The sequence below is a fragment of the Cinclus cinclus genome, chromosome 4, assembly GCF_963662255.1.
Source record: "Cinclus cinclus chromosome 4, bCinCin1.1, whole genome shotgun sequence".
In the NCBI taxonomy this organism is placed as follows: domain Eukaryota; kingdom Metazoa; phylum Chordata; class Aves; order Passeriformes; family Cinclidae; genus Cinclus; species Cinclus cinclus.
Genome location: NC_085049.1, coordinates 40,033,179 through 40,059,934, shown reverse-complemented (window position 1 = coordinate 40,059,934; position 26,756 = coordinate 40,033,179). Strand labels below are relative to the sequence as shown.

The window sequence follows — 26,756 nt, the reverse complement described above, 5'->3', positions numbered from 1 at the left end:
ACACAGATCAGCATTTTTAACCAATTCTCCTATTCGTAAATCTATATATACTTCTTTCCACACTTTCTTGCTAAAATTCATTTCAGTGCCAAAGCACTTCCAAATTTTTAAGGTCATCACTTCTTACAGTATCTGGAAGAGAACTTCTATCTTTCATGAGATTACTTAATGAAATTTTTCATGAGATATGATGGTTGTATGGAAGACAATCTCTCTCCTTCAGGAGATTACTGAGGAGAACACTCAAAAAGCATCAGTTTTGTGTTCAGAGAATGGTAGAAAGGGCACGTTGGAGATGTGATCTGTAACATTCTTCAGTGTGTTTCTACACAGCTTAATGCAAACATGACATTTTATAAAATATCTCATTTATTATGATCAAACATTTGAGAGACACACACAACCAAAGCTGTAGCATGTAACAATAATGGCTCTACTTTTTCCAAACACCTGTCTGTCCCCAGTATTTCACCCCTGTAAGATAACCAAGGAAAGTATTAGAATAGAGAAACCCTATAGGTGATACCTCCCCACTACAGACCCCAGATGGGAGGACTTTCAGGGACTTTCTCTGACAAGGGTGATAACATTGTGTGTAAAACTCTAGCACATTCTTGCTCCATAGGTTTATTAATTGCTTTTGCATATACACAGACATCTGCACTTTTCTGTGGCAATGAGTTCCACAGCATGTTTTTGATATCATCTGATGCAGTCTAAATTTTACAGCAGGGTAAACAGTTTAATCAGTTAATTCTCTCTGTACCATCCATGAATTTATAGACCTTTCCATAGACTTTAGTCTACTTCACAGTGTTTAATATAGAAGGCATTCCTTTGACCATCCTTGCTGCACTCCTTTATGCAACCTTGAGTTCTTTGTACTATTTTCTGAAGGGGGAAAATAACCATGTATGTTATTCAAGATGCAGAAGCATTAGTGGTATGAGGAGTTGGCCAATAATTTGTTTTGCTCTAAATGCAATTCCTAGTTCTCTGCTCTTTTTCTAGTAATTCTTTCATTCTCTTCCTTGCCCTCTGCTCACCTTTGCACAGACAGTTTTTATACAACTACCTATATTAGCTTATATTAGCCCTGAGCCCTGCATCCTGAGAAGGAATAGCTTGTCACCTGCCATTTTGTCATCTGCTAAATTAATATTGTGAAATCCTTCAATCCTTCTGTAGCTCTGCAGAGAGCTTTCATTTTTGCTACAATGAGTAACTCAGGACCATAAAAATCTTTGCCATTCTGCTCCTTTCCAGTCACCAAGCAATGCAAACATCAACACCGATCCCTTTAAGACACTCCAACTAATATATTTTCATTTTAGGGCTATCTGGAACCTGTCAGGATACTGGATGTTTAATGAGTTTAGTAGTTTAGGCCACTTTTAGTTATTATAATGCAGCAATCAGGGAAAAAAAAAGTATTGTGTACAGTAAACTGGGGGGGGGGGGGGGGGGGGGGATAAGCAAAACAAAGAAACAGATCCTATTGAACACCAGATGCTCCCATAACTGTAAACAGCTTTAAAATGCCTTAGCAAACACTGTGAGAAACTCATGGATGAAGGAAACACAGTACTGCATGAAAAAATCCTATCAACAGGTATATGTTAAATCCAAAAGTGGCTACTACCTCTACATTCCTTTACTGGCATGGGGAGTGCCAGTGCAGAGGACTTCAAAGAGCCTCCCCTGAGCTTTGCACCCATCCTGCACAAGTCTTGTTGCTATCTCCTTCCCATGCTCTTGCAACACTTCAGCTGCTGGGCCCTGAAGACACTTGATTTGCACTAATTTCAGTATTTGTTTATCATATATTAAAGCAAGCTACAGGAAGCCAACTACTGTGCTCTGCCTCCAAGGCACTCACCTATGGAGCCTACAAGTTTCATTATTCTATCTTCCAACTCTTTCCTGTAGTTCTAGGAGTAGCTTATGCCATGCAATGTGCACAACAGTACACAGATGACACATTCTCCTTCAACATGTAGGCACTTTTGTTACAGACATCAGCAGAGGTTTTAAACTAAAAGTCCTTCTGGACATAAAAAAAACAAAAGAGAATAAAAAAGAAAGGAATGTAGTTGAGCAGTGCAAGGTGTATCCCGGTATTCATCAACTGATGAGCACTGATGGAAGCACTGAGAACGCCAGGTGCCCCAAACACCTTCTCTTTCAGTACATCTTTCAGTCCTAGTGTGTGTTATCAACAGAGGACAGGCATCTCTAGTGGAGGATATTTGAGCTCTGCCAAACTCATTAATATTCAGAACAAGGTGATATCTAATAGTCCCCAGTACACAGGCAGTTGGACTGGATAAGGGATAAATAGCACCTTCCCAGACAAAGCTCAGTGGACTGAGAAGCAGGCTCATTCCCAGGAGTGGTTGAAGGGAGGGCTTTCACCTGAATGGACGGCTGCAGCATAGTGAGAACTCTGTGACTGGGCACCAGCACCCACATAAATGACCCCTACACACAAGACAGGAAACTGGATAGACACTATTCTCTTCTAACGTTGTATATTAAAAATACAGCCTGACAATCAATCTCTGTGTGTCTTCATTTACCTGGGAAAGACTTTTATCAGTATAAATCAGACTTGGATCCATCCTGCCTTTCGATGCACAAATGAGGAAAGAACAGGTGCAAGAGAAGATATTTCTCTACCTTTGGTCTTATAATACCTAGATGTAAAGTACATTGTCAGGAATGACACAGAATTATTACAGGGATGAAAACTGCTTGCTGGGTTAAAAGATTATCAAATAATCAGAATAAAAGCAATTTTCAGGTTTCATTACATGTACATGAAATTATAGTTTAAGTAGTCACAAAAAAATAGCTGCAGAGCAGTAACTCTCCTGGTTCACATTAATTTTCCTAAATAACAAAGAAAAAAAACCCAGTTCTTTGTGGACTTCTGGGATTATACAAAATTACACTTATGAAATACGTGTTTTGCAGAATGAACTGCTAGGAGGACTTTTATTTAAAACATGCACTGTACTGAATCCCTGAGTTACTCTTGTTTTGATCTTTATACCACAAGACAGAGGGAAGCCAAACAAGTTTCCTGTCAAACAGAGGAAGGTACAAGAGAGAAAATCGAGCCATTGTATGCTAAATTGCCTCAAACATACCTTAGAATTGATAAAGCATTAATATAGACAGTTTATTTTTACCTTAAGACTCTGAATTTTAATGAGAGGAATCAATTACCCTCTCATCAATTATCAGGGTAGTTTCCCTGAAATCTAAGTATTTGAGAAGCTCAATCTGATTTTTTCATACCTGCCTCAATAAATGTTCATTTCTTTTTTGTAGTTTATGATACAATTTTCTCATTGAAAGTAAAGAACAACCAAACCAATAAAAATCAGACAGCTTCAATTAAAACTACTGAACATTAAGATGTCATAAAATCTTAAAAATTTTGAATTTAATACACTTAGTGTAACCATTTATTTAAGTCAGCACAGAGGGCTCCAATTAACATTATTAAAGTATAGTTTCCGCAATAGTATCAGAGAAGTAGAATAACTACTGGTAGAGTGACAGAAATTCAATATAAATATTTAATGTTTGCAAACCTACTGAAAATTCAGATGTTCTACAGGATATACTTAGGGCTGCTGTAAAGGTGCAGACACACATTTTTCAATGACACTGGAAAAAAACAAGTCCAAAAACCAGGAATAAGCTCAGCCATAAGCAGCCTGAAAAGGAAAAAACTTATTCCCTAAGGACAGAAATCACTTTATCTTTGCCTTGAGCATGCATTCAAGTCACCAATAAACCCAAGACCAATAACTGGCTCAGCTGTTACCTATACGATCATCTCTCTGAATAAAGCAGACAAAAGAGAGGACTTGAGTAATGGTGCAGCTGCAACACCCAGCATGAAACTAATCCCATCTGAACTGCATAACTGATAACAGTTACCAGCACACATCCAATTAGGTGGGATTAATAAATGATTCCATCAAATAGATGGTGCAATTAAATAACACAGTTCACTGGTATGTGATTTACGTAGATAAAAACATTCAGACATGTCAGATGTAAACTTTGCATTAATGAACCTTATATACAGCCATTTTGCATCCTGATGAAGTATTAAGCCAAGAAATCTGGAATTGTGAAAAACGTTATACATCCTTTGATTTCCAACATTTTGATCCAGAAAACAAAGGCTAGTGCTCTGAATCATTAATTTCAAATTTCAGCGTAGCATTACATATCTCAATACACTTTTCTGTATATATTTAAAAACACATTTTGTAAAGATTATGTATTTTCTCCATTAGCTGTGCACATATCATTTATGCAGCAGAGATTACCTTGTGATTGAAAGTGGATTATCTGGCACCTGAATGATTAATTCATAGCAGTTCAGCTATGGACAGGCTTGGTGTATTTTAGTCACATGAGAACCAATTCACAGTAGGTTGTTCTACTGGTTTAAATGAGGTTACAGGACAGCTAAGGCATTCCTCAAGGAAATCAATGCAACAAAATCTGACTTTAAATCCAGCCTTGTGTGTTCAGAAGTTGCCTTTCTCAGTAAGTCAAAGTCTGGAACCTTTCTTTGTTAAAATTTCCAAGAGATACATCTCACAGGTGAAATATTGCTAGTTCTGTGTGAAAGAAAATTATGACTGTTTTACTTAGTTTCCTAAACATTCAGACTAATGACCAAACAAACTCAAAAAGCAATATCTTATGTACTGCGCTGAATTGCTCCTGAGGGAGGGAACTTTGGACATATATAGCAATATCTCATCTGTCACTTATTTACATACATAAAGATTTTAGTGAAACATATGAATACCGACTTTTTAAAAATTACTTATCAATTAGACAAATGTGAGTAATGGATAGAAGATTTCAGCATCTGAAAATGTGCAGATGGTACTATAAATAACCATATAGTTTATAGTCAATATATTCTTTTGTGCAACTTCAATAATACTCAGTCCTGTATATTTTTGTCTCTTCCTTCAAAAGCTTATGAAAGACAAACAGCATTTTTACAGTGATTTTGATGCATTCTACATATGACAAAAGACATGAGGGGTAGCTTTAAAGCTACTGTTAATTTCAAAGTACAGGTTATGTCTGGTAAATAAATCAGGTCTCGTTAAACAGCAATTACAAATGTTTAGCCACAGTGCCCTCTAGCTGTCTTAATTCTTATTTTACAATTTCAGTGTAGTTTTCATGGAAGCAAAAAATCTCTGCATGAACCACCAGCTAGAGAGGTACAGGTATTCACAGCTGTGCTCCATCTACCCAGTTTCCTTGTCACTATGACCCACCCACCTCACTCCTTATAAAGTCTTTCTCTAACATCCAGTGAACAAAATATATTTTTCTTATTGAATTTCCCTGCCTGAAAAGTACAGATCAGGAAACTAGCCTGTTTCTAGAAAATCAAAACAGTTTCAAAATTTTCATTGGGACCCAAGAAATCTCAACAGAAGGAATGAGTTTCTACCTTTCACTGCTTTTTACCTCTGTGTGCAATCCATACTGTTTGTTTTTAATTTGAAGCACCAGTAAAGAGCAGCATATTTGGGCACACCTGGAAAGGTGGGCTGTTAGATGAAAGAGTGAAGGCCAGGCTCCCTTCTCAGATGACACCAGTCAATTGCAAACAGGTAAGATCCAGTTTATTGTATATTTTCCTAATCCAGCTTTTGGGTCACTTTTTAAAGGCTGTGTCTTCCATGAACAGTCTCTGACGGACACTTGATCCCCTCTTCCTTCTCTTGAGACAAGACTTTGCCCACTTCAGACCTCTTAAACCATACTAAAACCTGATTCAATTAAAACCCAATATACTCAGTGTCTTAAATACACCTTCACGATTTTATTCTCTGTAACAAGATGCATTCAGCTTCTTTCTTAACCTTTAATGGGCAAGATGACTTACATACAGGAATTTTTTAACCACAGTTATTTTTGTTTCAAAAAAACATCAGGAAATTGCAGACCTTCACAAAATAAGGATCTATTTAAACTATTTTATAATGAATCATCTTCAGCAGTGTGCTCCCAGTCCCTCTGTAATCCTGAAGTCTGACCAGTGCTTTGGACACAGCAAAATTCTTTCCTTGGCTTTCTTTTCCCATGAAAGGTGAGAAGAAGGGGTGAAATTGGAAAACTTAGGTTAAGAATCAGAGGTCCTAAAAACATTTCAAATTCTCTACCCCAACCTACTGTAATTTTAATGTACAAATCCTGAGAATAACTTCTTGGTAAGCAAATTTTTTTAATAGCCATTTTTACTCTATTCTCATTTTAAATGAAAAGCAGTTGGAACTAGTAATACTAGTTTCATTAAATTCTTTGCAATGTTCAGAGCTACAGAATTCCAGACATATCTCTGACATTGTGTGCACTCTGCTTATTTAATGCTTATGTTGCATTTATGGAGCTGCAACATAAGGCAAATTAAAACTAGGAGAACCTGGATCATAACATCCACTGTGTGGAAATACCCTGGGGTAAGCCCTGTCTCCTGGACACAGGATGATGCATTCAGCAACAGATTAAAAACAAGGTTTTTCTCAACCCTGCCAATATGAGAACTGAACATTTACTCTACAGTTCCTTGAGAAGGTAGACAGTTCTTACTTGAAAAAGTCCAAAACTGTAATATCTTAAAAGATCTGTGTTTCTGAGCTGTGACTCAGAACTGATCGCAGGCTTGTGATGGTGTTATGCTCAGCTTATAGAATTTTGGAGTCACTTTAGTGTCAGGGGTTTTTTCCTTCAATATTCCTATGCTAATTCCATTCATATTTTTGTATGCATATATGGAAATTGTTTCAGCATGGCATGCTTCTAGTAGGCAGATGTAGTGAGAAAACCATTCTGAAAAAGTCTAGAAAATATCTTTGTGTCCCCAAGTGCTACATGATGCTACATATGACCAGAGGTTAAGAAGAGTATTTTCAGCCCTGGAAAATGTCAGGCTTTTGTGGTATGTTTCTGAAATCTCTAATCTGGCATTTCTTTTTTGTTGTTGTTTTTGTTCAGTCCCGAGCCAGTCTTGCAAGCCCCAGTACTAAGCCCAAGAAGCACAGCACATGCAGGTCACTCATAGCTGGTGTCACAGTCACAACTGCAGGTTTCTGCCTCTGCTGTCACACTGCTCAGGGGTGGACTTGACACCCAGGGAGTGCACACAGCACCAGCCTTTACTCCTCTAGGACAAGCCCTCTGCAAGTTCTCTCACTGCAGTTCACACAGAGCAAGGTGTCATCCTCCTCCTAATGCAGAGCACTAAAGAAATATTCCCTTTATCCTCACAAGCATTTTAAGGTTAGAAAAAGGTTCTTTTGATTCTATTATCATGTATTCATCTCCGTAGGACTCATTGTAGGTGTCAAATGCTGCTGTTACCTAGCACCAATTTATGTTCTCAGTTACCATTATGTGTCAGATAGACTTGAGGTATTACAGTGGATCACCTGAAAGAAGAAGAACCTATTGTGCATCTTGACTCCACTTTTCAGAGCATGTGTCACTGAAAGTCATTTTATCACAATTCATTTTACAGGTTGATGCCATTTAGATAGGTTCTAACTGTGTAATTTTCAATGTTTCATTGCAATTTTTACAACCAGCAGTGCTCTCCATCACAATCATGCTGATTCTCTTACAGTAAAAATGTCTCTAAAAATAAATTCCTAACCTATGCTTTCCTAGGTGAGAATTGGTAAGTGGCAAAACATTCCTAACCTATACTTAGAGATTTTTCTGTATGAAATCTTAGCATGGAGAGTTTTGGATTGGAAAATGTTCGTATCCTAAGTTACATTAACTTTTTTGCATGCCTATATGAATACCACTTCAGCATGAAAATTCAGAATTCTTGCACTCAGCTATTTTTTAGTTCTTTCATTCCTAAAATGGTGACGTGCATTAAAAGTTTTACATGCTTAAAAAAGGAGAAAAGGAGAAAAGTTCTTTTCCAGTAAAAGCCAGTAATGCATTTAAGAAAAGCTATATGTCTATAGAATTAAAATTGTATATTTTCAGGTTTTTATTCAGAAACAGTAATATATCACAATTCCACTGAATATGTGTATGTGTATGTGCATGTGTATATACAGGTACCAATTCACAAACACTTACATACTAAAATATATTCCTTCTTTCACAGAATATTCCTACAGAAAGGACAAGAATGGATGTAACTGCATTTTGTCTAAATAATACTGAAACTTTCATGATAATTTTAAAGCTTTAACACTAAATTTAATTGAAGAATGATAACATGGAGAAAGTTTTCGGCACATTAATTATAAAAAAGCTCTTTAATTTAGCAATTTTTCCTGCCATCTGGTACCACCATAAGTAGTTATCTGTACATTATTCAAAATTATTTTTGAATTATTGAATTTTAGTATGCTTGTTAATGTTTTTACAGCAAGCATTCAATGTTTTATTGGAAAGATCTGCTTCAATTTGCTGTAACTGCTGCTTTGACTACTTATTTGAATGTGAAATTCCTTTGGGTGCTGAAACTACAGAACTACAGTTCTGGCACCAAAAAAAAAAAAAAAAAAAAAAAAAAAAATTAAAAAGGAAGCAATTCCTGTCTCAGAACTTGGTACACTGTTACTGCACAGTAAATAAAAGGATTTACTACAAAACTTATAGATAAGTGTAGTAGGGAAATGCTTAAAATGTGTAATGCTGTGAAAAATACTGAAGACATTCTAAGACACTATTTCTTGTTAACATGCAAAAGAAAGAGGAGGGCTGCAGCTACTAGCAGGCAAAATATCCTGGATCATGTAGGGGTATTCTGTCTAAAGAACTCAAGATATGGCACAAAGACTCACAGAGAGAAAAAAGCAGAAATCTGAGTAATCAACTGTGAAAAAAATAAATAAAGCAAGAAAGACTTTAAGGTCCTGAGTACTTCTGTAGATTAAATTTTCTTTATCAAATCTTAACAATTTCTCCTCCCTCCACAGATTTGCTCTTTTTTCCTGTTGGGGGCCTAGTATGAAGGTTTCTCCATACTTAGCATATGAGTATTGCTAAGAGAAGACTAAGGATTTCAGTCCAATTCCATAGTAAAAATACAGCTAGTTTAGCTTTAGATTAATTTTGGCATCAGATAACGCAAGTAGCAGGAATTAGATACAGTATTGTTCTACCACCTAATTTGTGGCCTTTGCTATCTGGTAACTATTTCCAATTATGTCAGTCATGGAGATTAAAACACATGGATATTTTTAACCTTTTTTCTCTCACTGGAATATATCCAAGGGATTTCTAGAAACTCAAAAATTTTTTGTAGCTTCCACTGTATAACCAAAATGTTAGAATTCATAAGCCTGGTTGAAAAAAAAAAAACACAGAAGACTTTCATTAAAAAAAACCCCAAACATATTTTCTAGTTTGGAAAAAGGTAGTAAATTTTTAATTGGCATCAAACATTTATAAATTCATATGTACAAGCACATTTCTTATTTCTTGCTGATTTGTAGAGGTATGAACATATTAATGAAGAGGTATCACCTACAAGGGATATCCTGCTTTTAAAAAACCTCCATTAACCCTCTAGGTTAATAATTAAAGCACTGTTTTATTTACATCACACTTAGAGATTCTCTTTAAGAGGACCTAAAAAACAGGCAATTTGTGAAAAATGCAGGTAAGTATTTTTTTAATTCACTACTTATTTTTGTTACAGTTGTGTTTTTAGGGTGACTGATGGTTACACCATCAATAATGCAATAGGGAGACATGCATTGTCACTTGCAAAATTCAGACATTTTTATAAAAATGTCTGCGCAATGATTTTTCAAGATGACAATAAAATACATCATACAAATGCATGTACTTTTAGGAGGGACTGCAATCTTCAACGCTTTAAATAAACTCAACACATATTTTCTCAGAAAGCAAACCTGGTTTTCTACTTTCTTCCATTATCCCTTGTACTACTAAACGGTGAAGAAAACAGATACTTCAAACTGCTTTCTCGCGAAAGAACAGGTTAACTACTAGCATTAAGGCCATAATCTGACAAGAATTACGTCAAATGCTCAATTTAATTCACATAAGCAGTCACCTCCAAACACAAGGCAGTTGATGTACCCAGGACTGTCAGAAGGGCAGAGTCCATCATCCTGCATTAGCCCGTGGGAGCTGAAAGCACAGCGTGGGCCAAATTTGTCTGAATCGCATCAGCTGCTGCAGCTGCTGCCAAGGGAGACCAAATGCCTGCAAAATTTCTTCCTTCACTTTCCAATTCTTTCTCTTCCCTGGCATGGCTTTAATGTTCAGCAGCCTCCACCACAACTGCAGCCTCCCCTCCACCAGCCTAACAGGGCTGGGAAACAGGCTGTCTCCCCATCGCTGCCACCACCTACCTCGCTGCTGGCAGGCGTGCTGGGGACAGCTGGGCTCTTCTCCCCAGTTCTGCTCTGATGACAAGAAAGAGAATACGGCAGCAGCACCCAGAGCAAGCAAATGTCTCACCACGGTGGCAGCTGGGCTACAGATTTTTTTATTCCAGGTGCCTGGTATCTTCAGGGATTTCAGCCAAAATGAAGAAGGATAAAAAATGCCAAGAAGACTTTTCTTCTAAAAAAAAAAATTATTTTTATGGAAGTTTCATTAAATTTCTATTTTTAATACAGTGTTTATCTCAATGTCCTTCTGTAAGCTAAAAGCAAATAAGATAGTAATGGACCAGCTCCTCAGCTAGTGGTAATTGGCAGTAGGTCCTCTTAGAAGATAAACCTCAATGTTAGGTTTCCCTGGCAAAGGAAAAACCTCTTAGAAGTGCAGATAACAGCTTTACAGATTTGCTAGTTCACGGATAGATGATCAAAGATATGATATCCTGTACAAGAAGAAATTATGCTTCAGACCATTCCAAAAGGACTATATCCTACCAGGCCTCAGGAGGCGTCTTTGGACCTTCAACACAGAGATATGATCCACAGATGTGACCTCACCTCATGAGTTGCAAACGCAAGGGCATCCCTCTAACTTGTTCCCCAGATTGTTTTTCTCTTTGGAACTCAATAATCTGGGTTAGGGGAAAGTATTTTTCAGTCTTCAGAGGACTCAGCTTGTGTGTGTCAAGGGCCAAGAAAACGAGAAACAAATGCAGCAGCAATGCTATAGTTCCTGAAATGGCAAGGGAGCTGCTGGAGCTGAGAATTTTCACATAATCCTACTGGACAATGCCACAGCAACAAGGTCATAGAGGGGTTAAGGGGAAACACTCTCAATGTCTACATGTCAATTCAATACAGAGAGGAATGAAATAAGAAAAATAATGTTGTAGCTGTTATCTGTGCCTTAAATTGAGTACTTTTCCCACTTTAAATTAGCATAATAATTTAAAAAATGAAAAGCAAATACAAAATCCGTACTAGCGCCATCAATTAACTTTTGCATACAGTTTAACAACAATTGTGCTGTGATCAATTTACCTAGTCATTTATCCATAGCACTAGAAAGGATATTTATCTGAAAGGAGGAAAGGGGAATCAGCCTATAAAGCCCAAAGACATTCCCATAGTCACATCGGTCTCACCATGGCAACACCACAGGACAGCTAGGATACAGCCACAGGGCTACCTGTCCCTCTGTCTTGGGTTTGAGCGAGACCCCTCTGGTGCTGGACATGCCTGTGTTTCTCCCATGCTTCTCCCAAGGCAGCCTCTAGAATCCTTTGTACTTGCTGTTCATAGCTAATAGGTCCAGCTGTGCTCAGCACTCGCAGTTCTTCCCTCTGGCATCTCTTATCAGTGACAACCTTCTTGAAACCAGAGTCATTGATTCTGAGCAATAGGAAGAAAGCTCTTAGAGAAAGGGGGATTTACAACACTGCTCCAACTATAATTCTTACCTAAGCACTCACAAGTACTTGAGACTAATGAAGTCAGCCCACATGACAAGTACTTAACTTCCAAGCTATGTCTTCTGCCTTTACCTTGACAAAGAACTCCTTCCAAAACTGATATGTGTCACTTGAAATTCTGTGGTTTGGCCTTTGCCTGTAAGTTATCTAAAAGAGTTTATGGGAAAATAATTTGGCTTTGATTTTTTTTCCCCACTGTTTGGTGTTCTCCACAAATTCCTGTTAATTTCAGCCATTCTATCAAAGTGATTAACATTGCTCTCACCGTGATTGACCTGCATTACAAGAGAGAAAATTATGCCCCAGGAGTTTTGGCAGCCTTTGAGACCAACAACAAGGACATATTCCTGGGATAGCTTTATAGATAAGAGAGCTCTTTGGTGTCCTGAGATACCATTTTCCCTGGGATCTATGATGATTCTATGCCAACTGTTCTGTGATGTGCAAGACCTCCTTTGTTCTTTCTTTGCAGAGAGTATGGTTCGGGGGATGAGTTTCTTGGTCATTAAAAAGTCTGGGTTTTAAGAGTCATCATCTTGTAATTACACTTAAATTAAGCATTTTCTTTCTTTGCCATTTACTGGCTTAGAAGAAGGAAAAGCTTGATGAAGTCCACTTCACAGACAACAGAAGCAATATGGGAGATTTAGCACATGGAGAGGTACCTTTTGACCAGTGGGAGTTAACTATAAATGTTGAAACACCATGAACTAGCTTGGAATTTTCAATTACTTTGATTTTCAAGTACTAATCCTGGCTGAAGACACTTTCCAATCACAATGATTTGGAAAATATGGTTGCTATTGCTGCTGTGATCTCACTAGACACTTGTGCCTTATGATCCCAGCTGGGAGGACAACCTGCAATAAAAAGGCAAACTTGAAAACCTCTTCTAGACTGCATTCTTAGAGCAGTATTTTGCATCCGCAATTTGTATAACCACAATACACTTTCTGTCACTATACACTTTAACATAATGCAAACTTGTCACAGTTTATTCTGTTTAGAAGCTATAAACATTCTAAGGGAGTTCCGATTTTCCATGTACGTTTTGAGAAAGAATGATGGCCCCAAAGTATTAGTGTCTGAGAACAGCATAGAGGCCTTACAGATTTGGAACCTTTTCTTACAGCAGTTCACAAAAGCATGAACTTTTTAAAGCTCACAGTATAACACTATAATCTTTGTCAAATATTAAACATGACTACGGTATAAATACACAGCTACACCGAATATACCCAAAGAATACATCAACATAAAGCCCACAAAACATATGGCCTGGTAGATACAGCTAGGAAAGTGTACTGGAGGTCTAATATAGATCCACTGTGGGCCTCGCAGTTCTGTAGAAAAGTAACCATGGTTAGGAAAACAAAGTCTTTGTTGTGCCTAAATCTTGCTCTAAAATTATGCTGATAAAGACTAATCCATGACTCTAATGAGCAATCAAACAAACTAAAACACAGAATCCTGAACAACATGTAGCTTTAAAGCTTTGAGTAAATACGCATTTCCAGGGATTCAATAATCTGTATCTTCGGGAAAAAGGAAAAGGAGCAGTAACTAATTTGGATAAGGGTAAAGTATTTAATAGAAAGCTATTATTGTGGCTTTGAAATATATAAATAGCTATTTCCTTGTTTGAGCTTGTTAAACAAAATGAAAGCCCTTTTTACAGGCATTTGTCAGCTGCAGATTGTAACTGGGTCCAAATTCACTACATCACTCTAACTAAAATGAATTAAATCTGCATTTTTATTTCTAAGGAATTTCTGCAAGTAACATAAACTATATTGAAATTTCACACTTTTTCTGCAAAAGAAATGAGCAGTAAGAGATGATAAAACGACACCAAAAAGAGATGTACTCTCCCCTAGTGCTCATTAAGAATAACCAAAACTTTTTGACAGCACAGGTAATAAATTCACACCACACCCTCTCCTGACACATGCAACACTCAAAGAAGGCAATTCCAACAATTAGTATTATTGCTACAGTAATATGACAATTTGCAGCTAAAGAGAAAATGGGTTTGTGTCTGTTATTTCAATGACACTTTACAGTGTTGAATAATGAGGTACCTGAACATCCTTTGGACAATTGAAAATCTCTTCATCTAAGACAAGACAGCTGACATTTGTGAGGCAAGCAGTCGCAACTTTGATTTTTGGATGTCATATGAAAAGCACATCACTGTGTTGTAATGTTAAACATCAAAGCAGTACTTACTGATGCAGGCTCCCAAAGGAGAAAGCAGATTTCCTTTTGGTGATATACTCTCTACTTAAAGCAATACAGTTGGGAAAACTTCAACGTGTGTAGGCACAGACTTGGAATACTTCAGTATGTCAAGGGTACAAAAGTCACATATAAATGACAAAAATATGGGGGAGTCCCTGGAAAGTTCCAGACCTGGAATTCCTTTAAATAAAGACACAATAAATAAAGGCACTGAATTTGCTTGTGGCACAGAAAAACACAGAAAAAAAGAAAAGTTTGATAGCAAGGATCCCCATATACTTACATGGGATTTAGCTTCTTAAACTGTGCCCTTTGCTGCCACCACGTGGTTTTGCTGCCAGACACTTTTTGATTCAGAAAAATAGAAGTTTTTCCCTTTCATTTATTTTTCAAATACAGCCTTTAATAAATAAGCCTGTTGATTATCTGTTACTCCGCTGCTTATCTGTTAGCTCAAAATCACTGCTTAATTTCAAGACACTAAATGGCCTAAGATAATAAATAAAGTCCCTCACTTTTTAAAAAGTATTCAGCGGTATTTTGATAACAGATATAGTCACCAGATATTCAGCTCTGACTACAAGAACAGTGACCTCATGTATAGTGGATCAGTGCCCTACACTGTGAAGTACCTAAAAGAAAACATCACTGAAAAAATAATAGTGACTTTAAATTTAAAGAGACACATTCCAATCTGTCACAATTTTTTTACTTCAAATAGTTAGGCTTTCACCCAGCAGGCAGCTGTATAATACATACTCAAATACCAGCAAGTTGTTCATATAACTGTAGAACTGTTAACATGGGAAAGGACCTCCACGATCATCAAATCCAACTCTTAACTTACAACCTGTGTATTTACCACTGAGCCATATTCCCAAAAGCCACATGTCTTTTGATCACTTCCAGAGACTGCAATTCCACCTGGACAGTCTGTTCCAGTGCTCAACAACCCCCTCTGTGAAGTACACTTTCCTAATATCTAATACACACCACCCTGGCACAGTTTGGGGCCATTCCCTCTCATCCTGCAGATGCTTGGGAGAAGAGATGGACCCCCACCTCACTACTGCTTCCAGATCACTGAAGATGGTGACAGGGTCTCTCCTAAGCCTCCTTTATTCTAGGCTAAAACACCCCAACCACTTCTCTTATGACTCACTCTTCAAACCCTTCACCAGCCTCATTGCCCTTCCCTGGCCCTGCTCCAGACCTGAATGTCTTTCTTGTAGTGAGGGGCCCAAAACTGAACACAAAATCCATCTTGTGCTCTTCCCTGCAAGCTACAGTCCTTACTGCTACATTTTTTTAAGGCATATATTCACATGTTTTTAGGTTTGCTGCACTAAGATACATGTGAAGTGTCTTTAAAAAAATAACTAAAAAAAAAAAAACAAATAAAAAACCACTTTGGTAACTGGAAAATATACCTTTTTTAGATGTGGTTATATGACAGGGCTTTCAATCAAAGGTTTCTCAAGCCCTCAAAGGGGCTTTTGCTGTAATCAACCATGCTGGCATAATGCAGGATGTATGACTTTCCTATTTGTGTGCCAGAAAGGGATTTTCATTGATGAGACCAAACATCTGACATAAAGAAACTTTTCAGAATCCCTCTAGTGCCAGCACCCAGGGAAAGGTGATCCAGAGACATTGTAAAAAGAAAACAAAACAAAACAAAAACAAACAAACAATCAAACAAACAAAAAAGGGCAGGAAAAAAATGTTTTTCATGTAGTCTTGTAGACAGGAAGGCTTTTCTAGCCCTTGTAATTGAAAGATCTGGGATGCCTGTGTTTCCCAGGAGCCCACAGGCTCAAAGGTCAGCTTCCCTCCACAAACACCATAACCTTCATGCAGGCAAACCCTGACCTTCATCCTGGAAACCAGTCTCTGTGGTGACAGTCATTTCTGTAAGGCACTGTGGTAAAAGATATAGACAGAGCTGTTCTTTTGCACAGAAGGACAAACCATGAAGCAAATAATTTTCATTAGGATTACATTTACTCAGGAAAACAATAATGCACTCCTTGAAACACTTCATTAAGGCAACATGGAGCAGTTGTCTTTGATGATGTTTGTTGTAGAAACCCTCTTAACAAAAGTACTACAGATTGTTCTACCCCAACTTTGAGAGGACTGCTCCGAGAGCTCTGTTTTACTGATGATTCTGTTGCTTGAGACTGAAACTGCTTGTTCCATATCCTTTCCTGCTGGAATAGAGAGCCAACATGTCTGTAATGAGCCCTCAGCCCACTTTAAAAAAAACCTATGCAATTCCATGAGCACGTTATGGTGAACCTCCCAAAAGAATCACAACAAATCCAGAGCTGGGTCATAAGATCCAGGAAAGGAGAGGCTTCACCCCACAGAAAGCAAGAGAGCACATTGTCTGACACAGCTATTTTAGTACTAGGCTGTGCCTATTTCCATGGATGTGGATGCTGATAGCAGCACAATCTCTTCAGTGCAGCTAATGGAAGCTGGTAACAGATACAGGAAGCAGGAATGTAGACAAGGACAAATGAAATCTGATTTCCAGACATGAGTCAGGCTTTCAAAATTCTTAATGCTTTGTCTAACAGCTAGCTGGTTTTAGCTTATGGAACATAAGGAATATCAAATATAAATCATACCATAATACCAATAATAGTATGACTACATAAATAGGGAAGCCAGAAACCTGCAACGCTCCCTGCTTCCTCATCCCAATTATCCCACCTGTTATTGAGCACCTATTCATATTTACCATGTCATTACTGGGATCATTTCATGAAACAGTCGATGAGTCTGCTGCTTCACCTGCCTGGCTCAAACCAATACAGTTAGTCTTCTCGTCATAATCTCATGATTATCCCAGCTGGTCTGTGCTTATGTTCATTTAGTGACAGGCAGTCTGCCTCCTACTCACCTTTTTCTTTATGTCACATTGTTTACATGACTTTGAACACTGCACATTTTTGTTGACATGCTTAAGATCTGTAACACACCACACCACAGCCCATAAAACTGCTCATCATCAGTCTGTTCGTATGGCTCTGATATTCTGCTAGGAACAAGGAATTCAATTATTTGCATTGTTTTCAACTCACAAATACTTTGGACTTCTTATTCCTTGCTGGGAAGTCTTTAGATGCTATCTTGCCTTTCATAAACAACACTGCTGTGCATCTTTTGTCCAATTAACTCATTTTGTACATATTAGAGGACTAATAATACAGGTTTTCTCAGGAAAATCAACACATGAAAGTGGCATTAATTTTCAGATAATAGAAGAAAGCAGGTCTTAAGACAGAAAATTAATATAAAGAGGTCCATTTAAAATAAATCCACATATTATAGATGGCTGTTCATCCCTCAGCCCAACACACTTTTGCTCTGTCAGAGCACCTTATGGGAAAAAAGTTAAGAATATTCTAAAAAAAACTGGATCAGCAAATATTATTGTACATAAGCAAAACAGAACCATACTATCCATTTAATACCTATGAGCTTCCTCAAGTTTAGATGTTTAATTACTTTTAACTCTGAACTTCCTCCCTAGGTACAATACTAATGCTTAATCTTGTAAACCACTCAGCCGTAACTTCAAAACAGTTTAGCTATAATGAAAAAAAAAAAGAAAAAAAGAAAAAAGATACAATGTTCATTACTACCATGATTTAACAGTTGTTGACCTGCTAACATTAGTCTGGGACTTCATTTTTTATAACTAACATTTTTATCCTCTTGGCTAATTAACCAATTAAATTACTATTCCACCTAAATTCAGAAAGCAGAGGAATTAAAAAGTTTACAGTAGAGTATATTCTAGAGCAAAACAGACAAAAATAAACTCTGAAACCTACCTCATATTCCCTGCCATAATGAGGAACAGGTTGTAAATGTGAGAAAATATGAAGAGGAAGAGGATGGTACTGAAGAACATTGTCATCCAAGACCCATGGTCCTCTCGAAACATTTTCAGGCGGAGCAACTGACCTATGGTACAAAAATTATGAGAAGGCATATTTTAGTCAGTCAGTAAAAACATGTTTACATTGTAATGAAACCAAAATATAGTGCCAAACTGCATTTCTTCCTACATCCAATTATTCCACTGTGTTAGGAGGACAGACTCGGCATCATGCAGATGAACTACTCTTCTGTAGTTCAGCATGAACAGATATTATTGCTACAAAATTACAAATCACTCGCAATCCAAAAGGGGGGAAAATGCAATAATAACTTATTAATAGCAATATTTTTAAGAGCTAATGAGAAAGACCACAGGCCATAAGAATGCATTTCAAATGCTAAAAAGGGTTAGTGGTTCATACATAATTTTCCTTTTTCATGTCTAAGACAGCTTTTCACATCTAAAACAGTGTGAAGTTTTTGAGGTATGTCCACTGAGAAGTATTATTTACTTCCCTAATTTAATTTGGAAACCCAATTATGAGTCTGTGCAGAATCTTGTACTGTACGTTTTTCTTAGACCTAATCACTTTAATCATATTATATGGTATTATACCTTATTATGAAAATAATACCTTTTTTTCAAAGAACACTGGTGTGTCTTGCCACTTGAAAGAAAGCTCTGCTTACTCTCGCCACTGGTGTCAGATGAAACCTTTACAATATTTTTGCTGCAAACATATTTTTCCTGGGTTAGCTTTTCTTCTCTGTCATCTCTTACCTTTAGAGAATTGTTTAGAGTATTGAAAACCAGCACAAGATATGCTTTTGCAAGGCTGAGAGTGCCACAGCAGAAGGCAAGAGGGGGTAAAGGAAGACAATGGGTAATTTAAGCAGCAAGGTGAAGGACAGCATCTAACAAGGAGACAGTGCAGTCTGGTGCTAGAAGATGTCACAACAGGGAGAACAGAAGCAATATGAGGAGCTGGACAGGAAGTGTCAAGAGAAGTGATATAGCAGACTGAGATGTGAAATGGTCTGGGATGGAGAGAATTTCTCTAAGATGGTTGTTGAACTACAAAGTCCGCATTTAGCATAGATTAGGGCTGGACACAGGGAGAAGCTGTGAAGTGGGAGAAAACAATTAAAAACTTGAAGTGCTCATTTAGGCAGACAGGAAGATCCCAGGACTGCTGTTTGCTGCTGAAAATGGAGATGCAGTTTTGGGGGAAGAAGACTTGAGGACCTGGAGCAGACATGGGCTGAAGAGGTAGGATGTGAACTCTGGATTAAACAGTTTGAGGATGAGAGTTGTTTGACAAAGCTGAGACTTTGGAATGATTTGTGAACTATGAGGCAAAAGAAGTGACAGGTAGGTATAGGGGGCTGAACAAAGCTCTGTGATGGGACAAGAGCAACATAGGTCCACAGACCAGCCCAGCAGTAGGGCAGCAACAAGGATTCTGTGAGTGAAGAAAGGTGAAGAAAGTGCAAACACACATATACATGCCCCAAGACCCTGTAGTCTTCTATGCTTTCGCTGCTGGAAACCATGACAGCCCCAGGCCTAGCTAGACTGAGGATGTCCCATAAGTTTGTCCTTCCCTAAAGAGCAAGTGGAGGCTGCTATGGCAATTGCATATTATCCTGACTTACTGAGAGGAGGGGCTTAATGATAAAAGATATTTCCCTTGCAGTTTGATACCTACTCTCTGAACAGCTGCCATTGCATATGGAATATTACCAACACCTTGGGAAATAAACAGTACTTGCAATACAGAGCTGTGATTTCAGGAGGTCCACATCAATGGAGAGAAAAAACATAGCCTGGAATCTAGACTTCTGTAAAGCAGATAACTTCAACTTTTCTAAAACAGGTAAGAGAAAGATTTAATAAATATTCATTGCACCTGTACTCCCCAAAGCACTGCTTTTTCCTATTTGTTACTACAAATTGATTAATACCTACAAACATGGGTAAATGTCATATTCTTACAAGAATATTTTCATGAACACTGTCTTCAGTAGGCAAATTCTTCCACTTCAACTTTCCTTCTACTGTAGCTTGTGTTTGCCATATAGGACTTAATTAACTCTCAAGCAGGGTTCATCAACATAATTTTTTAATGAAAGAAATAGTACTTTAATCACAATCCTGATATATAAAAATGAAAGGAATTGGGTATTAGCACAATCTTCTTACCTATCTGCATACAAATGCTGCAGATATTACTTATTATGCCCACCATACCAGTATGTATAATATGCTAAATGCAGTTAAACTAAAATTTGTAAAATTATCCACCTAATTCTCACATTGTTTTATATATCCTTTCATATAAATTCAGTTGAAATAAAAATGGGTTGCACCAGAGGATTACCTAACAGATAAGTTTTTAAAGTAAAAAATTGCAAATAATGCTTGTCATTTTTATAACAAGACCTAGGGCTCTGTATTAGGGTTTTTTTTATATATATAGAATTAGCTAAAAGGTTACACTGTGAAAGCACACATAACAGAAGTATTATGGGGTGTGAATGGTCAGAAATTTGGAAAACCTATCTAGTAACTGGAATAGACTTGTACTAGATCAAAATACAATTCCAAACAGCCCAACAAAATTCTCAGAGTAATTCCAGAAAAATAAAACAGTTCATGTAAAATTAGGGCTTTTACTATAAAGAATAGCAAGCAAAAAGTAGCAAGGGGCAAAGAGAGTAGATAAGGAATAATATTACACAAAATAAGCTTTTGACTCAACTTTCTTTTGTTGTTGTTGTTGTTGTTTTTTTACTTCAGGAAAAATTAGTTGCTTATTATGAACTTGTTAAAAATGTAAAATAAACCCTGACACGTATGACAGAGAAGACCATAGTTATTGGGATATATTTACACATAAAATAATTTTAGACTTTAAAAATCCCAAAAAAATGTGTCAAGTCCAATGGACTTTTGCAAATGCAAGTTAAATGCCATATGAATGACCACCAGTGATAAACTATGAATTAACTATATACAAAAATCAATCAAGATTCTCCTACCATAATGTTTCCTAGCTCCACCAGAAGTTTCATCAAAATGTAATTTTTTACTGGAAACAGGTCTTTTTATCTGCTCCAAGGCTTTGGAGACCACATCAACAGTGCTAGGGGAACAGAGGATAGCAGAGATTTCAGGGTTTAGGGTCCTGTAACAAATCAGGCAGTAACCAACCAGATTTTTTTTCAATCCAAGAGAAAAGACAACTCAATAGGCAGATACAAAAAATTGAGTCAAACAGGTAATTAAAAAAAAAAAAAACTAAAGCTTTTCTAGTATATTTAGATCCACTGCCCATAAAACGGTTGTACTCATTAAACTGCAGAAGCACAACCAAGAGAAACAGCAAGTTCTTATCTATGCATTTAACATGCTTTCTTGTCTTAATTATGAGTGATGGAAACCATAAACTTTAACCATTTCCTGGGCATATTTGTAATATTCTAATACCAAGCTCTTCATTTAATCAGATATATTCCTTTAATTCTGGACGTCCCATCAAAGGATTGCTCTTTCTGCCCACTTAGTGCTCAAGGTCATCTCCATCAACGACTGAAACTCTTCAACTGAAAAATTAACCTCAATAAATGGGAAGTATTTTTTAAACTTGAAAACCAATTCTACATTCCTAAAAGTTTGTCAGGTCTGTTTTCAGTCAGTATGAACAACACATACACACTACAATGCCATGGTGCTGCTGCTTATTCCACCCCAGTAAAATATGCATATGTGTGTTGGCTGGCTTTGCTTAAGAATACATGGACTTAGAAGTGAATGCTGTAATGTTCAGAAAAAGAAAGTTTTCTTAAAATAAAGATGCAAAATTTTGGATTCAAACTGTGAAGACAATCTAGTCATATCCTGTAATTTGAGTGACTCTGTTGGTGCTAAGACAGAAGATTCGCTATTAAAAAAAATGTCACTTCTAAAAATTATTACAGCACATATCTTGTGGACATCAGAGGAGGTCGAATGGCTTCAGCATAGAGCAGGGCATGCTGCTTGTCTTCCTGCATGCAGTCAGACTGCATCCTTGATTGCATAAGGACTGCAATTCTTCTGATGGAAGACCAGGAGATCCTGGAATAGCACCAAGATGGGGGTCAGACCCCTTGTGTTTTCCTCTTGCTTATTAAGTTAACTCAGGAAAGATTTTTTTTTTTTATCTCTGCACCCAGTGTCCACCCTGTAAGTCACTCATTTCAGTTGTAAAGCACAGCTGCAAGAATCTAGTCTTATTTATGGTCTCTAAGCTCCACTACAATACAAAGAATTAACAGGAGACAGGAAAAACATCTTAGAAAATACAGATAGTAGTTCCAAGGTAGGCATGGGGGAAATGCCTACACAAGCAGATATATTTTAATAACTCTCTGAGCTCCAAATGCACCTTACACAGCTGGGCAGCTCTATCCCTTCCAGCTACAAAACCAGCTTCATACAGCTCAGCCCTTAGTACAGTCCAGTAAACTGAAGGTGATGAAGGAGATAGGGGATTTTGTTTCATTCAAGTCTGTGACTGCCCTAACACAGTTATAAGACTGCACATCCAGACTTTATCTGGCCACCTTAGAACAAAGCAGAGCAGGTGGCACAGCTGTTGGCCTCCCTCTGCTTAGACCCTACCTACAGCCCAACGAGGCATTACAATTCTCTTGTGCAGTTATGGCCACACTGTTTGTAGCCAATTTATTACTTATTTATATTGCCAACACAACTTGGAATCAAGTGTCTGGTGCCTCCATTTGTAAGTACTGAAAAGGAAGGCAGAGAGGTAGGAAATACCATTTAATCCCAAAAACAAACAAACTCTAGCCAAGAGGATTTTAGGAAAATATACATTTCTTACACCTATTCAACCTACTTTTAATTGAACATATAATAAGAAAATGTTACTTAGTTATGTTTCACATTTTACAGAATTTACAGGGATATCTTATTAATTTCAGCAGAAGAAAACAATTACACAGTTTGCTTAATTTTTTATATTCACAAATAATAAGGAGCAGGGAACATATAGCTACCTTAGGTTAAAGTCCAGTGCTTCAATACTTTAAAAAATACATTTATAGAACAAACACTCCCCAGCTGTGAAATACACTGTGAGTAGAACAGATGGTTTTCTATCGATATAATTTCCTGAAAGTAATTTGACTGCCTTTGTTGCTGAGCTTCTAGAGAAACCACTTTCCTTCCTAGTTTTGTTGAGTACAGTCTAAACCAGCTTTTTGTCAGGTAACTGAGTGAACTGTAAATTTTCAAAACACAATAATGTACTCTTTATTTAGGAGGTCTTCACTGCAGCTTGTTTGTTACATTTTGACCCATGTATGTGAACATACCTTTGGGAAAGTCTTACTGTATTAAGTTTGACATGAAAGCAAAGCATTACATGAAGGAAAAAAACCACTATTGCCAGCTTAACAGTTGAAGATGCTTCAAAATTTTCAATGAATCAATAACAATCTGAAAAGGTCCTTTCTTCCACTCAAAGTGTGTCCTGTACTGATGAAAATTTTATTCTGTCATCCTAGCAAGCAGTGTAGTGGACTCTGATCTACAAATTGCTGTTTGGATGATCCTCATGCAAAGCTCCTACTTGGACAGACCTCACAGTTTGGCATCATTTGGAAATTTTCTAGAAACATAAACTGCAGCTGGTGACATCTCATTCTGACATAATATTCCAGCCTTTGGTTTTATTAGGAGAAAAAAAAAAAAAACAACATTAGAATTAAGCATAAGACTTCACAAGCAATAAAAACTTGCTTTGAAAAATACATTGCAGATCTATATTCCACATATTCCATAATGGGAATTGATAGAAAGTCTGCCATAAAGTTAGACAAAAAGAATATTCTCTAACCCTACCAAAGCACAATCTTTTAATCCTGGGACAAATATTTACAGAAGAAAATAAAAGAAAAGGGTCGGAAAAAGCACATTGTCTAGCATTTCAGATTTAAAAGTTGGTGGCCTTCATTAAAAGCAGAATTTCATCCTCCTTTGTTTTGATGCTGTTTTCTTGATCTCAGTCACAGCTCACTGCACATCTGCCCACATGAAACTTGCCCCTAGGCCCCATATGGATGCTCAAGGCAATCAAAGCAATGATGGAATGAGCATGGGCAATTACTGTCCTCCTGTCACCTCTTCTGCTTTTTCCAAAGATGGATACAAACACATTAGTGGCCAAGGATACTGCTCTCTCTTGAGAGCGTACACTTTTTTCCTTGCATCCATGATATACTACAGTAAATAGCAGAGAGGAAAGTATATAAAGCTTTGCATATAAGTTCATGAAGATCTGCTTGTGTGGGTGTTGTAGAGCAAGCTGTGTTACCTACTTGTAGTTTATATTTTTTCAGATAGAGAAGAGAGTTTGTATGCTATACTATATTCTGAACTCTTTTGCCAGTTCAAACACAGTGAATTAACTTATTATTTTTTAATTTTAAGTGCAATGTATCCAACTCAATTTTTATTTTAAAGGCTGTTGGTCTCTCTTTTCCCTTCAGGTGTACTCCATGGACAGATGATGAATGGCACATGCATTATTTTCATTTGCAACAGAAATCCTAAGCTGGAGTGGTACTGTTATTTGCTTATTCTGGTTTGCCTTTTCACTTTATTAACAGGATTTATAGGCAATATACTTGCACTGCGACATTATGTTTACTGCATGAAGACATGGACTACCAATACCATATTTCTCTTTAATTTGGCACTGTGCGACTTTTCTTGGACTCTCATGGCACCTTTTTCAGTGTATTATAATATCCAGAAGTTTGCTGTCTATTTCAGTCAAGTGTTTTATCTGATCATAGAATTATTTTTTAGTATTAATATCTACGGAAGTGTGTATTTCCTGACACTCATCAGTTTTGACAGATACATAGGTGCTGTTCATCCCATTAGTTCATTAACATGGTGGGACAAGGAAAAGGCTGTGTTCTGCACCATTGGGGTATGGATCTTCATAGTGATTGCATCGCTGCCTGAGGTTTACTGCACAGTTGCTGCTAGAAGACATCATGACATCATAAATTATCTGGATATCGCCGAAGAACCATTACAATTTGCCATGCCTTTCACATTCTCCAAAATTGTACTGAGGTTCCTAATTCCAGCCACAGTCATCTTTACATGCTATATGTTGACTCTCAAAGCATTACTACAATTCAGTAAACGCCAGCAAAGAAGGAACAGACTTTTTAGGCCTCTGTTACTGATTTCAGCTGCGATGATTGTGTTCGCTGTTTCTGTCATACCTTACCATGTTATGATGATGGTGATACTAATTTACAGATTTAATTGTCAGCCACCCTGTGGGAATATAAGCACATTAAGTGCCATTTACAAAGTCACAAAGATCATCTGTGGCATCAACAGCTGCCTTGACCCAATCATTTTTACAGTAGCAAATAAGACGTTCTGTCAAAGAATTAGAAGTATAAAATGTCATGCCAAATGCCAGTACTGCTGTGATCTGACAGGAAGGGGAAGGGACATCACTCTGTCCCTGAGAACAATGACTTAAACACCAGTCTACAAAGACTTGCATCTGCACCTGTTCATTTGGCTTTGTGTCATCAGACCCATCTCATATTTGGTCTCCCATATTGCACAGATATCTCTCAAATAATCAAGAATACACAGAAATGCAGACTAAAATTTAACATAACAAGAAACACTAGCAGCTCCTAGCTTTACAGAATTGGCATTTTAAATATTGCTGTCATACAAGTATTATTTCACAATAAATTAAAGTATCTGTATGTACATGCAAGATGGAATAAAAAATGATGAAAAGTTCTAAGTAGCTCCTTTAATTCTGGGTGAGGAAAATACAGCAAGATTAAGAGCAGACAGTGTTGAGAAGTCTTCTTATAGCTACTGTTAATTATTTCTTCATCTGTTTGTAAGTGCTGCTGTAATTGTGATTGTGCAATTAATAACCGTCAGAATGCTTACAGCTGAACTACTTGAGCATTTACAGAGAGGCTTTCTACAAGTACTTCATTTTAATGCTGCTTGCACTAGAGTTCCAGTAGCAGTGGAACCTCATTAACCCAGGAAAGTGCAGCACATTTCCAAAAACAAACAAACAAAAAATAAATAGTAAAATAAAGTCCCTGAGGATAGTAAGAGTCGCAGTAAATCTGTTCATGAAATAAACAAGCATGGATTAGAGAGCTGTGCTAAGTCTTCTCCCAGGCAGCAAGGGTTCCCCCCAACCCTGGACAACTACAGCTGTTTGTTATTAGTGCTCTGCTTCAGGGGAGACCCTGTTCTGCCTTGAACTCTGAACTTCTCTGCAGGGAGAAGCCTGCACTGGAAAAGCTCTGAAATAAAAACGTGGCTGAGCTGCTAGAAGGGTAAGAGATACCACTACACAGAATACTTCTTCTCTTGTTCCTTTGGGATCTTAGCATCACAGTTTCAGGACAGTCCAAGATAATTAGACTAAAATACATTTTAGTCATTCAACCAGCACAACAGTCATCAGAACATCCACCTTCAAGAGTCACTAAATATGTGTTTTTTCATCACAATGTGTGGGTAAAACGATCATGTTCCAATAATCAGGCACCTGCTGACTTGTTTCCTTGCCAAGTTCCACACATTACCTTGTTAATTATGAAAACCCATGTACCGGTG

The 26,756-nt window shown here is 37.4% G+C and overlaps 2 protein-coding genes across 2 annotated transcripts in view; one reads left to right on the top strand and one right to left on the bottom strand.

Moving 5' to 3' along the window:
• The window catches only part of TMEM117 (transmembrane protein 117), a 179,581-nt gene that overhangs the window by 136,064 nt on the left and 16,761 nt on the right, over positions 1–26,756 (bottom strand). The window contains exon 3 of the mRNA XM_062491152.1: positions 18,007–18,139. Within this exon, the coding sequence (XP_062347136.1) occupies positions 18,007–18,139 (133 nt within the window). The remainder of the gene's footprint in view (positions 1–18,006; positions 18,140–26,756) is intronic.
• LOC134043565 (P2Y purinoceptor 1-like) lies at positions 19,863–25,635 on the top strand. Its single transcript, XM_062492045.1, has 2 exons — positions 19,863–19,932; positions 24,614–25,635. The coding sequence occupies exons 1-2, from the start codon at positions 19,863–19,865 to the stop codon at positions 25,633–25,635; spliced, it is 1,092 nt and encodes a 363-aa protein (XP_062348029.1).